Source organism: Taurulus bubalis (assembly GCF_910589615.1).
Source record: "Taurulus bubalis genome assembly, chromosome: 10".
NCBI classification, from domain to species: Eukaryota; Metazoa; Chordata; class Actinopteri; order Perciformes; family Cottidae; genus Taurulus; species Taurulus bubalis.
This window is the reverse complement of record NC_136598.1, coordinates 10,037,339-10,052,565: the sequence shown is the minus strand read 5'-3', so window position 1 is coordinate 10,052,565 and position 15,227 is coordinate 10,037,339. Positions and strand designations below refer to the sequence as shown.

Below are 15,227 nucleotides of genomic sequence, written 5' to 3'. Positions count from 1 at the left end.
AGCACCTTGTGAAATACTGTCACGTGAATTAAAGCGAGGCAAACTGGGTCGGGTGACATTGTGCTGCTTTTTAGGGACTAAGAGGTTTGAGGTGTCTTTTTCGCCAGCTTGATCCACTCTCGAAAGTACATCACCTCTAATGCCCGGGCAGCGCTGACTGAAGGTGGGTCATGGTCATTGCTGTAGCGGAGGTCCAAGTGATGGGCTCCATCAGGGATCACAATGGAAACCAGGGAATCTGTTATGTTGGAGATCACACCACCGGACGACCACGGGTCCAGTCCTCCATTACTGAAATGCGACAGCAGAGTTGGTGATCAGACACATATAAGGGTGTTTACATGGAGCATCATTGGCATAAAGCGGATAGAGTAAAACCCCTTATTAGTCTTTTTTTTTTTTTTTTTTTTTTATCTACTGGGCTACTCTAGCTTCTCAAGAGGTAAATGTAAGCAAGCACTGAAAAAGCCTCTTTTAACACCAGCACCATACAATACAAATAAGGCAACACACTTTAATAGAGATTAAGTCAAATAAAAACACAAGAAAATAATAAAACACTTTAATTCTGACTAAACCAACACTGCTGCAGACGTGGGTCCACGTAGGTCTTGTGTCAGTATCTGTCAACATCCCACGTGGCTGCTGGTCCTTTTTGTCAGAGCTGTCTTTTAATATTCGGGATATGTTATGACAATTTATTTGAGTTGCTTTGAAAACTGAGCGCCAGACCTTTTTCATAGCTTGACAAAAGCTGCTAATTGGTATTCAAGTGCACAAGACCCACTTTAGTGTTTGGGATTGAGCCACGTTTTTACATACTTCTGTCTACCTCCTGTGGCTGCTCTTAATTTGTTGCAATCGAAGCCAGTCAAAATCAGCACATTGAATGGCTCTCACCAGGGGCGTTTCTAGGATTCAAGGAAAGGGGGGGGCTTAGCCCCTAGACAGTGTTGGGGGTAAAGAGCTACAAAGTAACGGATTACAGTAACGTAATTACTTGTATAGGTAATGAAGTAAAGTAACGCATTACACTCAAAATATTGGTAACTACACTACTTTACTAGACCTCAGTAACGCGCGTTCCTACGTTACTCAAGACATTTTTACCAGCCCGAAAAGTTCTCTTTTAGTGGCGCGCGAGTCACACAACACTTCCTGCATGAACAATCATCACAGAACTCGATCTGAGTGATTTGAGTGACGTAGCTGCTGGGGCGTAGAAGGGAAGTGGGGAATGGATGAGACGGAGACGGAGTGCCCGGATCCAACTGGGAGGTTCTCTCCAGGTTCCCTAGGATTACGGATATTGCAAATCAATACAACACTCCAATACCATCAAGTGCACCTGTCTGTAATGACGTGGGCCTTCTAATGAGGACAAGACACGTCTGGTATGAACGGAATCACTCTACTGGTGAACTGCAGTATTACAACTGATAAAGCATTGAGAACGCGCTCTTGCACCAGACATGTATATCTTTTCCACACGTAACATCAACATTAGTTAGCGTCAACAAGCACGTATCATTGTACTTTCTGCCTTCAAAGTAAAAGCACTTCCTGTTTACATGCTCTTCACAATAAGAGTAAATCATGTAATAAAACAAGTTACAACACTGTCGAAAGGCTTTTCAGCCTGGGCAGTATTGTTCTGACCCCAAGGAGGAACAGGCTGTCGGATAAAATATTCAAGAGACTTTTACTCATGCGATACAATCGCTATTTTGAAGAATAGAGAAAAATGATAAACTTCATAGGATATAGTGCACTTTCTGTTTATTTAGGCAAAGATGAATTGGATTTTCTGTTTATTTAATTGCATTTTCTGTTTCTATTTTTTGGGTTAAGTGCATTTCTGTTTCTATTTTTTGGGAAAAAGTGCCATTAATTTTTCTATTTTTCTTAAACCACTACAATGATTCCTATAACAAGCTGGTTTTGTTCTTAGGAGTAGGCCCCCATTTGGTTTAGTGGGGTCTCATGTTTCCAAAAGCCTGTTTTCAATGTGTTATGCTGTTTGACCTGAATTTCCCCACCATACACAGCCTCTTGTATCCTGTTTGTGGATTTTAAAGTGAGGCATATTTCTTTGGTCAGACAGTGTGAACAGGGTTAATGTTCGTTCAAGTTAATGGCTGAGTTTTATATGCCATTTTGTTTTACATGTTTACAATACACTCTGTGGAAAGGCTAAGAGATGCCCTTTATTGAAAATAAAGTGATAAAAGGGCCATGATGTTTGAAAAAAAAAAAAAGTAAAGTAACTAGTAGTGAAGTTACTTTTCAAATGCAGTAACTAGTAAAGTAATCTAGTTACAATTTTCAGAAGTAACTAGTGACTTGCAACTAGTTACTTTTTCTGAGTAACTACCCCAACACTGCCCCTAGAGAACTGGCATGTGTGCGCGCGCTACGCGCGGCAATTTTTTTTCATTATATTTAATTTATCCATTGTTTCAGACAGTTCATAGATTGGTTCAATCAGAAAGAGTGTGATTTTGCTCTGTAGTTTTGCTTGCATTCATTCAGTATATGATAACAGAAGAGACAGAATTTCAGGGTCATAGTGAACACAAATATGAACTTTTCTCAAATAACGAGAGAGAAATACTTTTCCTGCTTGTAAAGGAAAGACTAGCTTTCATATCCACGTCACTCCCAAATCCAATGGATTTGGGAGTGACGTGGATAGAGAATGGACCTGACAGTGTCAACTTTTGAGTTGTTTACTTGTTTTATTTTGAGCAGAAGGGAATAAGATTTTGATCTATTTTGTTGTCTATGTAGTTTTTACAAACCAATGATATTTTATGCTAATTTGGACACTATCACTGAGATAAAGATGAACTAGTTCAGTGTCAAATATACCATTCAATAGTAAAAAAAAAACATGAATAACAAAAATAAAAAATAAAAACATTTCAAGTACATCTTAATTATCGAATGATAAATATTGTATGATGGTACTCCTTGGTATAGTTTACGTTGAGCTAAACTCCTTGGTATAGTTTAATATGAGATAAACTCCTTGGTGTAGTTTACTATGAGATAAACTCCTTGGTGTAGTTTACTATGAGATAAACTCCTTGGTGTAGTTTACTATGAGATAAACTCCTTGGTGTAGTTTACTATGAGATAAACTCCTTGGTGTAATCCTGCTGTGGTTGATGAGAGACATTACAGAGTGAGAAAGCCAGCGCAGCAGCCTCCCCAAGGTCCTAGTGCCCTAAGGTTAAGTATGATGATAGGCTATTGGATTGTAATTTTAAGGGGCAACATACAAACCAGAACACACACACATATGTAGCATGTTAGAGTTATAAATAAGTTGTCCATGTGAGAAACAAGTTTAATTTAATGACATCACCAAAATAAAATAAAAAAAAAGATTTTTTATTTTTTTAAATTAATATTCGGGGCTAATTAAAAAAACATCCGGGGCTAAAGCCGGATGTTTTAGCCTAGGGACGCCACTGGCTCTCACTGCCCGAGACAAAGCAAGGAAACTTCCTGTCTAAGCCTGACATTTTACAAGCCGCGTTTACCTGAAGATGATGTTGCTGTGCGAGGCGATGTCTTTCCCCCCGTAGACCGTGCCTGCCCAGTCCGCTCGTGGCCTCACACCAAACATGGCGCTGCACTCGTCAGAGAAGGCCTTGAAGTTCCACTCCTCGGGCTCAAACATGTCCTGGACGCCGTCTGTGCACATGGGCATCACCATCTCCGTGCAGGCCTGGAAATGAGGAATGAGGAATTGAACGTGTATTCATAGTGACAGGTAAAGCTGCTCGATTGACACGTGTGTGCTTCGATGTATTTAGCATGACGAGATTGATCCCCGCGTTCTGCGTCACCGCACCTGGTAAAACCAGCCGAGGGCGCCGAGGCTGCCGGTTGCCGTCTGAGATGTGTTGAGGCAGGAGGAGCTTCCGGTGTAGTTGTAGTAGACCTTTGCTGCTTGGGAGACGCCGTGCAGCAGCTGGTAGTCGGACACAGCGGGATCCAAAGCCAGATACTTGCACACAACCTTGAAAAATATAACATTACAATTAGGTTTGTGATTACATTAGAGTTCAGGCGAGTGTTAAGCTTCATACCCTTCCTTTTTAGATACAATTAAAAGAGACAAATATAAATATCTAATGACCTTACATCCAAGTTGTTTACAAGAATGGAGCTTTCTTGTGGCCCATAAAGTGTTTTTCCACATAAAAAGTAGTGGCGCCTAATTTGCATGTGAAATTCCCCGGAATGAACTTGAATTTATCGCTGTAATCTTGGCACGGGGAGGAAAAAGCGCACATTTACTTATAGCCAATGCCTAAATGTTGCTCTCCTTAATACTATTTTGTTTGACCATGGTTGATTTCCTTAGAATTAATAGCGTGGATGATAAATATTTGAGTTTCAGCCTCTGTTTAATTTCACTGTGTGTTGTTATGGTTGCAGCAGCAGAGTTGGCTACGGCTGTTGTTCTGCCCTCTTTGTGAGGCAGACAAACTGGGCTTTCTTGTCCTGAGGTTGGAGGGGAGCTGCGCTAGTGTGGAGTCTGTTACTAAGGCTTTTGTCTGCGGGCTGGGGAGGAGTTGGTGGTCGATGGATGAGGAGGGCCACAGACATGTCCAACCAAAGATTTATACCGTGAAAAAAAGAGAAGAAAAACACTGCAATTGCTCCAAAGCATCTTCTCCTTACTTTTCAGATAGGATTAGGCTTATACATTCATCTCTGCCAACAGATTTCCCTCCTCTAAGCCCTCAATACCCCGTTCTCACACTCATTCAGATAATCACATTAGCTTTGTCATTAAAAAAGCTCCTCTTTGCACCCACTGCCTAAACCGCTTAAACCACCCATAGGGGTCGCATACATTAAAAGGCAAGGAGCCCAAAAACTCATAATGACCATTTAGTGTTTATTTCCACTGACGTGATGCTCCTGGATCTATTCAGAGCCTAAATGATAAACAAATAAGCAGAAGAAAATGTATCACACGAGTAAAAGTTTTAGTGTGAGTCTGCTGTACGGAGGCGTGTTGACGCCCCAAACAGAGTCCTGGGTCAGTAGCAGAGCTTGGTTTATGCACGTGATATGTCAAGGTGATGGTGGAATACACTGCGTCCAAGTCAATCAGAAGCAGCCAAACAGCCACTATACTGCCACAAGCTCTTTCACATGAAAACGAAGGACGTTTTGTAGTGAGGAGAGTTCAAAAAAAAGAATTGCCACATTACATGATTTTCTTTTTTTCAATTTTGGCAAGTTATGCCATTATTTTTTCTCATCAAGTGTCCAGTGAAGTATTGGTTCCAGTCTCATTCAATCAAGGGTGGCGGACCTTTGTTTTAATGGCCTCATGAGCTGCTCTGGCCAAATGTTCTCTTTCTGTGGCGCCATGTGAGCGTTCCGAGAGGAACACCTCAGAGATCTAACGGAGTGTGCAGATGAAAGGACCATTGGTACGAGAGAAAGAAAAGAACGGTGGCTTACTTGTAGCTGCTCATCTAAAGAATACTTAAAATCTAAAAGAAACGAGATCCTTATGAATATTGATGAAGTTAATTGACAGCTGCTGTCAACAAAAGCTTGGAAGACCACAACAAGCACGTGTAACACAATCGGCTAAATCGCACATTCACTTCAATCAAGGACAGGCTGACAGGCGCTTAACCGAAGGCAAACACAATTTAAAGTTGCAATAAAGTGAAGACCTTTGGCAGTAAGTACATTTAAAGTTGAATTGGAGTTTAAATGTTATTGGATCTGTTTTTTTTTATCCCAAAATTCTCTTTTACATGTTATTTTACTGGTGGGTCTTTGTACCTGAATCGGCCAGCGAGGAAGTGGCTGCAGAAAATTGGCATCGTAGGGGTAGTCCACCATAGCCAGATTCACCCAAGTCTCCTGAAGCCAGCTTTTGAAGCCGATGGCATCATTCTCGTTTTTTAGCGGGGTGCAGAGACTGAATTCTTCTGACAGCCACCGAAGTCCAGACGCTGTCAAAAGAGAGCAAAAAATGATCAAATGTCACTGCTGCATGTATGTCTACTGCTGGGTACTAAACTTTGATTTTGACATTGTCGTTTTAACTAAGATAAAACAAAGGATATTTTGTCCAGCATTTAACGACTACAGCTCCTAAGAGTCTTCACAGGTATGATATCAGAACCTCATGATAGGTTTAGCTGCAAAATGCATATAAAATAACCATTATCTTATCGTTGTTTAAGTGACAAAGTCAAAGTCAAGGAGCAAATATTATATTTATGCACAGAAAACGTTAGTATTATGTGCATCAGTGTGGTGACAAACCCTAAGATTCTTATTTTCAGGTGATACACACAAAACATTAACTTATTACATTCCATGTCTGACAATATATTACTGTTCCTTTAAGTGGAGCAACCTTCTGCTGTTTATGAATCTGCCACCCAAATTAATTCCTGTGAAAATTCCTTCTACTTTAACCATCAAACTTAAATAAAACAGTGAATTTCTACTCATATTAAAGTCTCCGATTGGTTTTCAAAATATCACAATTCTTATTATCCTTTTTAACTGTTTCAGTAGTCAGAAGGTTTTGGGACAGACACTACCAGACAAAAGCCAACATACACACAAGTTTACAGGCATCATCCATCTATGTGAAGCTTCTGGGTCACAGTGATGGGCTAACAAAGTACCATCCCCCGGATGTTTTCCCTGTCTCATTGTATTATTTATCATTGTGACAAACACCAGGCGATTACAGTACTTGCTTACTTGTACTGTAAGGAGATGGTACTCTTTTTAAGATTGCTGTGATATCTCAATGCAGCCTCTGAATGCCCTGGCTCCAGTAAATACTTGACACAAATAAACAAACAGATTACATCCCTATTGCACATCACTGACAGCATGTGGATAAATTATTCTTTTGGTTTTTACATTCTTCTTAAAACTTTATCAAACAATATTTGATGAAAGCAATGGACTAGAAATTGGTACCACTTTCTAACAGGGTACCCTATATAGAAAATGTATAAGCTTTTGGGTTGCCAGGTTGAGGTCTACCATCCTCCAACATAACACTTTCTTTGTCTTTGTAACTTATTTGAATTCATCAGAAAGTTAAGGTATTACACTCATTTATAAATTAATCTAAAAGGGGCACCTCTTAAAGCAAACTGTTATGTTAGAGGAGGATTCTCTCTGACCTGGCAATTTGAAGGTTATTGTTATTAAAAGCTTATACCTGTTCAATAAAGCATTGGTATATGTTTATAATAATAAACCAAGCCATTAATTACAGCTTATGAAGCCTTTGTTATAAGTTATTTATATATAATATATTGGTATACTATAACCGCCAATGGTGTGATAATGATAAAAAGTACCACACAATGCAATAACGCGTATTCCTATAGTTTAGGATTGTGAAGATGGAAAATGTACCAAAGGATCCTGTGAGCAAACTCTTTTATTCTGATCCGAGCTGAATACTAAAAAGGACTGAGGAAGTCTGAGTTATGCAGGTTGTAAATTTTATGGATCCACACATAACAATCTGTTCTCTGTGCTGTGGAGAGGCTCCAGACTTTATACCCACTTTATATAACAAGTTTTAGTAACAGCTGTCTGGTTTCAGGCTTTAGCAGACAATGAATCAAACCCACAAATGTAGGACGATGTGGACAAACGTGCAGAAACTTTTAAAGTCCAGGAGGCTTTCTCTTATATATATATATATATATATATATATATATATATATATATATATATATATATATATATATATATATATATACACACCTCATCATTATTCAGAATGATACAGGAACCATGTTTAAATAAGATATAAACATGGTTCCTGGATCATTCTGAATAATTCAAATGAGTCATATTCACTACAATATAACAGATAGGATAAATCAACCCATCGTGACTGTACAACTTACCAGTGGAAGAGACATTGTTAATGGCCTTCCAGGACTTTCTGATGTTTGCGTCACAGTTATACCCGCTCTTGGCGAAGTCCTGTGTCACTATTCTGTAGAAGTCTCCACATGGCACCATCCCAGTGAACTGCCATATAGGTGCAGAAGCTGCCAGAGCACTGAAATACAATAAAAAAGGAAAAAAACATTTCCATTATATGAGATAATCTTTGCAACATGTACTCAAGGCATTGAAGAAGTTAATGCATCGCTGATTCAGTCTAATGTCTCAAACTTCTGCCATTGCTCTGAGCAAGGAGCACGCTGCGTTGTTTGATATTCAGGTCACCAAGCTGAAACCTATATGCTTTACCTTTTGGAGCTAAAAACATGCATACTGTAAAATGCGGGTTATAATGCGCACCCTTTTATAAGCCGCATCTACAAAATTTTAAGAAAAAGTTGTATTTAATCATAAACAAGCCGCGGCAGTTTATAAGCCGCTGTTGCTGCTGCTTCTGCCCGTGTCCTCGCTGCCCGAGTCACGCGTCGAGAAGGGGCTTCTCCCGCTATCTTCAGTGGTTGTCAGGGAGCTAGCTGTCGTGTTTTTAAATACACGAGACGTGAGAACAAACCGCTCTTAACTGTAACTCCTTTATTCCTCGGGCCGCCATGCTCTAAACTCCCGATGCAGTCTCTACATGTACTATTTGTTATGAACATCCATTAAACATACGTGAACATAAATGTACCAACATACATTTATAACAAATGCCACACTGCTGCAGCTAACGCTGACAATACTTTTTATTTTTGTGCTGAATTTTCAGTGTTGTTTACTCAAACAGTGTTCGTTAGGTCGTTAGCGCGCCGCGCACTGGCTCCTTAGCTCGCACGCTGTGGAGGTGGTGGGAGAGGCAGGGATTCCCTCGCCATTAGACCTGTTTTCCATCGCCTACTCAGGTGAGCGTGATGGCATTGTCGGTGGGTGCCGGCGGAGAGACAAGCAGGGTGGCTGGGATTCACGGGAATTTTGTACTGTATGTCTCTGCAACTGCTGCTAAATTTAGAATCGGAAAAATCCACAAATTAGCCGCACCGATATTTAAGCCGCATGGGTCAAAGTTGAGGGGGGAAAAAGTAGCGGCTTATAACCCGAATGTTACGGGATATGCCCGCTAAATCTGAGGGGGAATCCATCCTAATAGGGCTCCCAGACCAGCACCAATGTCTTACCCAACAACGATATTGGGGTATTTCATCCTGAACCAGGCGGCGAGCATCCCTCCATAGGAACCTCCGACAGCGATGACAGGGCTTTGCTGAGCTCCAGGTAAAGAGCTCTTCAGGTTCTGGATCAGCACTGCAAAGTCTGCCAGGGCTTGCTCTGAGGTCAGGTAGTTCAGGTGCTTGCTGTCCTGCAAGTGGGTGACCAGTATTGTTATAAAAATAAGACATTCAAAAGATATATATGAATACATGTACAAATGATTTACTGGCACTGACAGTAAACCATACTTTTGGAATAAATATACAAGGCATGATTTTGTTAGTACTGGTAATTTCTTACTGACCCAGAAAAGGAGAAAAAACATGCATATACCATATGTAATCAGATTTGAATCAGACTTAGATGTACTCCAAGTGTAATGCTGCGTTCACACCAAAAGCATTGCGAATATTCGCGCCGCATTTACCGTGTCAGTTTACTTGCGCGACAAAAAAGCTGTGTTCACACCAAACGCGTTTCGAATGTTACTCACGCCTGAAAGGGGGCGTGGCTTATCTCCGTAAAAACAGTTACCGTTTCCGCCATCCACCATGGAAATAACCACTAGTTCTGCTTTACACTTGTTGTGTAAATTCCACATACGTCGGAACATCAAACTACGGAAAATTCTCTTTTTCGCAACCTATCACGTTTGTGCATTGACTTTGCATGTAATCTACTCACGCTCAAATTCGCAACGTGTTTAGTGTTAACACAGCTTAACACTGCATCTTCACTTACACTGTAAGAGTCTTGTCCAAAAGGCAGGGACTCTCCATAATAGCGATGTTCTGCAAAAACCAGCATGGCGCCCAACTCCTCCGCAATTTCCCACATGAAGCCCTACAGAGAAAATTGTACCGGGCGCTGAATAAAGAGTGGGGGTTACATGCGCAGCGTAAATACAAGGTCACAGGCGGGATATTCACAGTGTTGTTGCAGAACCAGGTGATGTCTCCTTCATTGCCAGTGTAGAACAAAACAGGTCCTCCGGGCTGCTGCCAGTGTTTGTCGGCCACAAGGTATCTCTGTTTGAAGGTGCCATCCTCCAGGAAACCGAAATGATCAATCTGTGACACATAAAAATGTGAAATTAGTGCAGAATCTTCGATGTACTCTACGCAAGCTGATCTCAGACACAATTCAGCTACACTGAGAGCAGTTGAACTGTGCGGCTCACTCACTTAAATGTGCAACATGTAACGGTCAAAATTGTAGTGTCCCTTATCAGTCAATAATTTAGGGATGTTAAAATCTACACATAGCGGTTGCAGTCCAGTGGACCCCCCCCCCCCCCCCCCCCCACACACACACACACACACACACACACACACACACACACACACACACACACACACACACACACACACACACACACACACACTACTCTGAGTTGGATGGATCAGTGGATGCATGGCCCTGTGCCAATTTGTGGAATGACAGTCCCGAGGTTGGATTCTGGAGTAATTAGCCCCAATTTGTATTAAAATATGTTGGAGCCAGTACAAGGGATGCCACATTAGTTCCACTTTAGATGAGCTCCGAGATATCCTTTCATCCAAACTCAGGGATACTGGGGTATCTTCCCCTTTCAACTATTTTTTTTCCTGTATTCTTTATGAAACAAAAGCAGAGAGAAAACCAACAACTTCACAGAGACGACGGCCCCATGAGGCTGTCGAGTTGTCCAACCCCTTGAAACAGCACCAACACTTAACACAAAATGTTTTTGTTTTGTTTTTATCTCCCCCTCCCATCTCCCCCTCCTCGCTCACTTCCCTCCTCAGTGGACACAAAGGAGGCAGCAATTTTATGAGCCGGTGACACCAAAAAGATTCTGGGGCCTCAATGTGTTCATTCACGCCTCGACTCCTTAGCGCTTGGCAATGCTTTTAAGTGTGAGGAGACCAGGAGACAGTTAAAAGGAAAAGTTTGGCACTTTGGCAGCTAAAAAGGTTTCAGTAGTGTTAGTCATCCAAAGTGTAATGTCAAAATGTTCTTAACATTGGAACAGCTGTATGTTCATTGAAAATATTTGTATTCTTTTTTTTTTTTAAGTAATGTTTTCATTTTGTCTTATTCGTTATTTTTTACTCATACCAGGAGTTTAAAATGGTAGATGTCGGATTTTGGGAGTGAACCGCTTCAATTATTGAAAGACTAATGATGTTGCAGCGCAAATATTCCTTTCAACTATGATCTCAATGCCAAACTAAAGTGGTTGAATACACAGGGTCCCCCCCCCCCCCCCCCCCCCTCCCTCCCCCATTTTCACCCACTCAGTATGCACATCACAAAACCCAACAAGATGGGTTTCATAACAAATCCACACCCTGATGAGTAGTGCCACCATGTGGCGACTGCAGGTAGCACTTTGTTCCAATTAAAATTCCATTCACATATTGAACATCTACTGGACCAGAACTTTGACTATTCAACAGGAAAACAGACTGCCTGTTGCGTTACAGTCGATCAAGTGAAGACATGAGGGAAACAAGCAAAGCAACAAGCTCCAGTAAACTACAACAGTTAATTGGGAGGATGCTAAAGGACACTTCCATTCATTGTCTGGAGGCCAAATGCAGTCAGGAGGATTTCCTCTCAGAGATGACTTAGTGAACTCCTCACAGCAGCTCGTCCCACAGAGAGTGGAGAGAAAGGCAGCATGATTGATGAGTCTTTTGGAACAAAAAAAAACAAGAAAACAGCAAACTTGCTACCACTACTAAAAAGCGGATTGCAGGGGTTGTATTTGGTGTACTTGTCTAGAAGAAGCATATAATTAGTTGTTGATGGGCAAAAGAAAGCGCATCAGACAAGACAATGGACGTCAGACGGGAGGAAATGGTCTTCATCTTCTTTTCAACGTGGCTGATTGGGCCGGATGCCGTGGGCTGGACCAGGTGTATAGAGCATTGTCCCCGACTCCAAATACTGTCCTGTTTATATACACATTATCAGCAGTTTGTTTGTATTATAGCTAACAGACATTTTCATGTTAGATTAATCAGCCGATTATCTTCTTGATTCAGCGACTAAATGTCCGGTCTACAAAACATCAGAACATTGTTTTAACTGTTTTCTGGAGGCCAAAGTGACACAATCAAAAGCAGAAAATCCTCACATTTGAGACTCTGGAACATCAAACTGACTTAAATGATTAATGGATTATCAAAACAGCTGCAATGATATATCAAAAAATCAGTGCGGCTCTAAAAATCCTAACATTGTGTGCTTTGGTAATAAACACTTTATGATAATCTGTGTATTATTCTAACGTGTTTATTAATCATCTCAACAACATCAGGGACCGTTTCTATTTCCTTCCTTATATACTTTTTTCAGTATCTACACATATGGATCTCGAAAAGTGCTCGCAAAACTCTGCATTGTCCTTGTTGGCAGAGAAACAAGCTTAAATGTCCAACAGAAGGTTAGAAGGTAAATACAGACGGATCACAGGCTGTTTTTAAATGTGAGTTCCCGTTTCACAGCATCCCTGACTGCAGGAACAGGAGAGTCATTTCGACACATGCACGGTCTTGTGACTGTGTGCATGACTCACGTTCACAAGTCACTGAACGACACGCTGCGTTGCGTACCACTGCATGAACTCATCGTGCAATCTGACTCTCCATGAAGTCACAGCAAATGGGAAAATGGAAAGGCTTGGATGAAGATCTCTGAACCCCTCCACCATTAGGCAAAGTGTTACACATTCACTTGGCCCCGGAGACCTTTTTAGGCAGGAAGCCAGGAGGGATAGTTACAGTTCTGCTGGCAGGAACAGAATCAAATGCGATGGTTTCCCATTCACTACAGGAAACTCCTATTGTCTGCAGACTAAACACATGGACAACTTCTACGGAATAAGCGCATTCACATTTTAGAAAGAGCAAGTGATGCAGATATTAGTCAGCAAGCGATACTGATCATATTGACAGTATAACACTAGTCTGATCATACTCACTATATTATTTTATTGTCAGGGGCCATTGTATGGGGATCATATTTCCTCATTTAAATTATATTTACTCATTAAAATGATTCCACTAAATGTACTCATTTAAATTATATTTACTCATTCAAATGATTCCACTAAATTCAGCAGAACACACATTTAAAAGTGAAGTGAAACAGAAAGACATATAAAGGAGGAAGAAGCCAGTGCAAAACATATCTGAAAAACACATACTATTCACAAAGCAAATGAGTTAAAATAAATCATAGAGGTGAACGTCACACTCACCTTCTGGTCAAAATAAAACGTGTCATAGCTGATGGGGGTCTCGGTGGAGGAGGACGGACCACCGAGCCGGGTGAACAGTCGCGACTTGAGGGCGCTCACGTGCAAACAGCCGAGGCAGAGCGCGAGGATGCAGGTCGCTGCAGCTCTGTCCAATACCTGCGTCCCGAAGCCGGCCCTCATCGCTGCTATCTACTACTGTCAGACACTGATCTTCAGCACATGATAAGTCGGAGGACGCGTGGTCCCTCCCTGCTCGCGTGCACTGGGCAGAGAAGACCTGTCCCGTCAAAGAAAGGAAGTGAGATTCGCCTGTCAGCAAATCCAGCGAGGTGTGTTCAGACAGCTTGTGACCTATATTTAGCGACACGGGGTGGGAAGCGGGGCAGCAACAGGAGGCTTCAGGTTCAACGTCTTCCTAACATGTTGTAACAACTTTAATGTCACTGTAGCAGCCGGCTAGCAGCCAGTAAGCATTGCGAGCAGAAGGCAGATGATTCCTACTCAAATCTCGCAAGGGTTGATGGGAGTTTGAGGTTCCCCGTGTGCACGTCGTTGATGCTAAGCCATATACTGTGTATAAGAAGTGCTAGTAAGCAGAGATATACCATATATACATGTATGCTATGCACTAACGAGGCCTCGCTGCATTTGGTTTGAGGGTAAAATCCCTTTTGTGTTGGTGCTTTTATTTTGAAAATATATACCGGAACTGTTCAAACAAGAAGCGTTATGCCGTGTTCACGCCAAAAGAGTTGCGAATTTTCGCAACGCTTTTTCGCCTGAGTTTACTCGCTCGACTTTGTGGTTTAATTCGTTTTTCATTTGTTCACAACCATTCGCTGGGGAAAGGGGGCGGGGCTTATCTCCGTGTCTGTGAAAACATTTACTATTTCCGCCATCCACCAATGAAATAACCACTAGTGCTGCTTTATACTTGTTGAGGAAGTCCCACACACTTCGGAACATCAAACGCCCCCGTGCCTGGGTTCATAATATTATCCATAGTCTCACACAGCTCCGACTCCTCCAGTGAACACCAACATCTACCGAAGCTTCTCGGTTTATTTACTTCAGTTATCCGATTAAATAACTGATTTAACATGCATTTTTCAATACTAAAATATATATATATATATATATATATATATATATATGATAATGTATTTATTCGTTGCGGTCCCTCAGGAGTATAACAAAGTGTACAGTCTACCTTGTTGATCGGTGCATTTAAAATCACGAGTGTTTGCTGCCCTCTAGTGGTGACAGCAATATGAATTATTTTTATGAAATGATTTCGTACATAAAAGGAAAAGAAGCACAACATCCAAATAGTGTTTTCCTTTGTATTTCCCATATTGTGTTGACAAGAATATGCAAGGGATTAACAATAAATCACTGCTGTTAAATCTAAGGTAAAAGGCAAAACAAAATGCTCGCCGGTTGTACAAAGGGATTACTGAAAATAAAAAGTATAAAAGCAAAGTGCCAAAAAGTACTACAAGTCTGTACAACAAAATGTTACAATAAAAATAATACGTGTGCAGTATATGGCATTGTGCAATACAGTACATTACAGTTATGGCAAATATATGAAAGAAAGTTAGACACTACAAATTATGGCAAAACATGCTGGACAATCAAGAAATTTCACAATAAAAGTATATGAAGTACAAGTCATACGAAACTACATGAACATACCCCTTTAAACAAATAAGAAGTGATACAATTTAATCGCTAGGCAGCAACAACGAAGGCAGAAATATTCACGTCTATGGATAAAAATAACAGC

General features: G+C 41.0%; 1 protein-coding gene across 1 annotated transcript; it reads right to left on the bottom strand.

Annotated features, from left to right (window-relative positions):
* Positions 1-13,618, bottom strand: prcp (prolylcarboxypeptidase (angiotensinase C); the record flags this gene model as incomplete). Its single annotated transcript, XM_079224827.1, has 9 exons — positions 1-291; positions 3,549-3,736; positions 3,863-4,030; positions 5,827-5,999; positions 7,941-8,098; positions 9,156-9,337; positions 9,931-10,032; positions 10,119-10,259; positions 13,439-13,618. 9 exons carry the CDS (start codon positions 13,616-13,618, stop codon positions 78-80), a joined length of 1,506 nt encoding a protein of 501 aa, XP_079080953.1. The 3' UTR covers positions 1-77.
* Between the last annotated feature and the right edge of the window lie 1,609 nt (positions 13,619-15,227).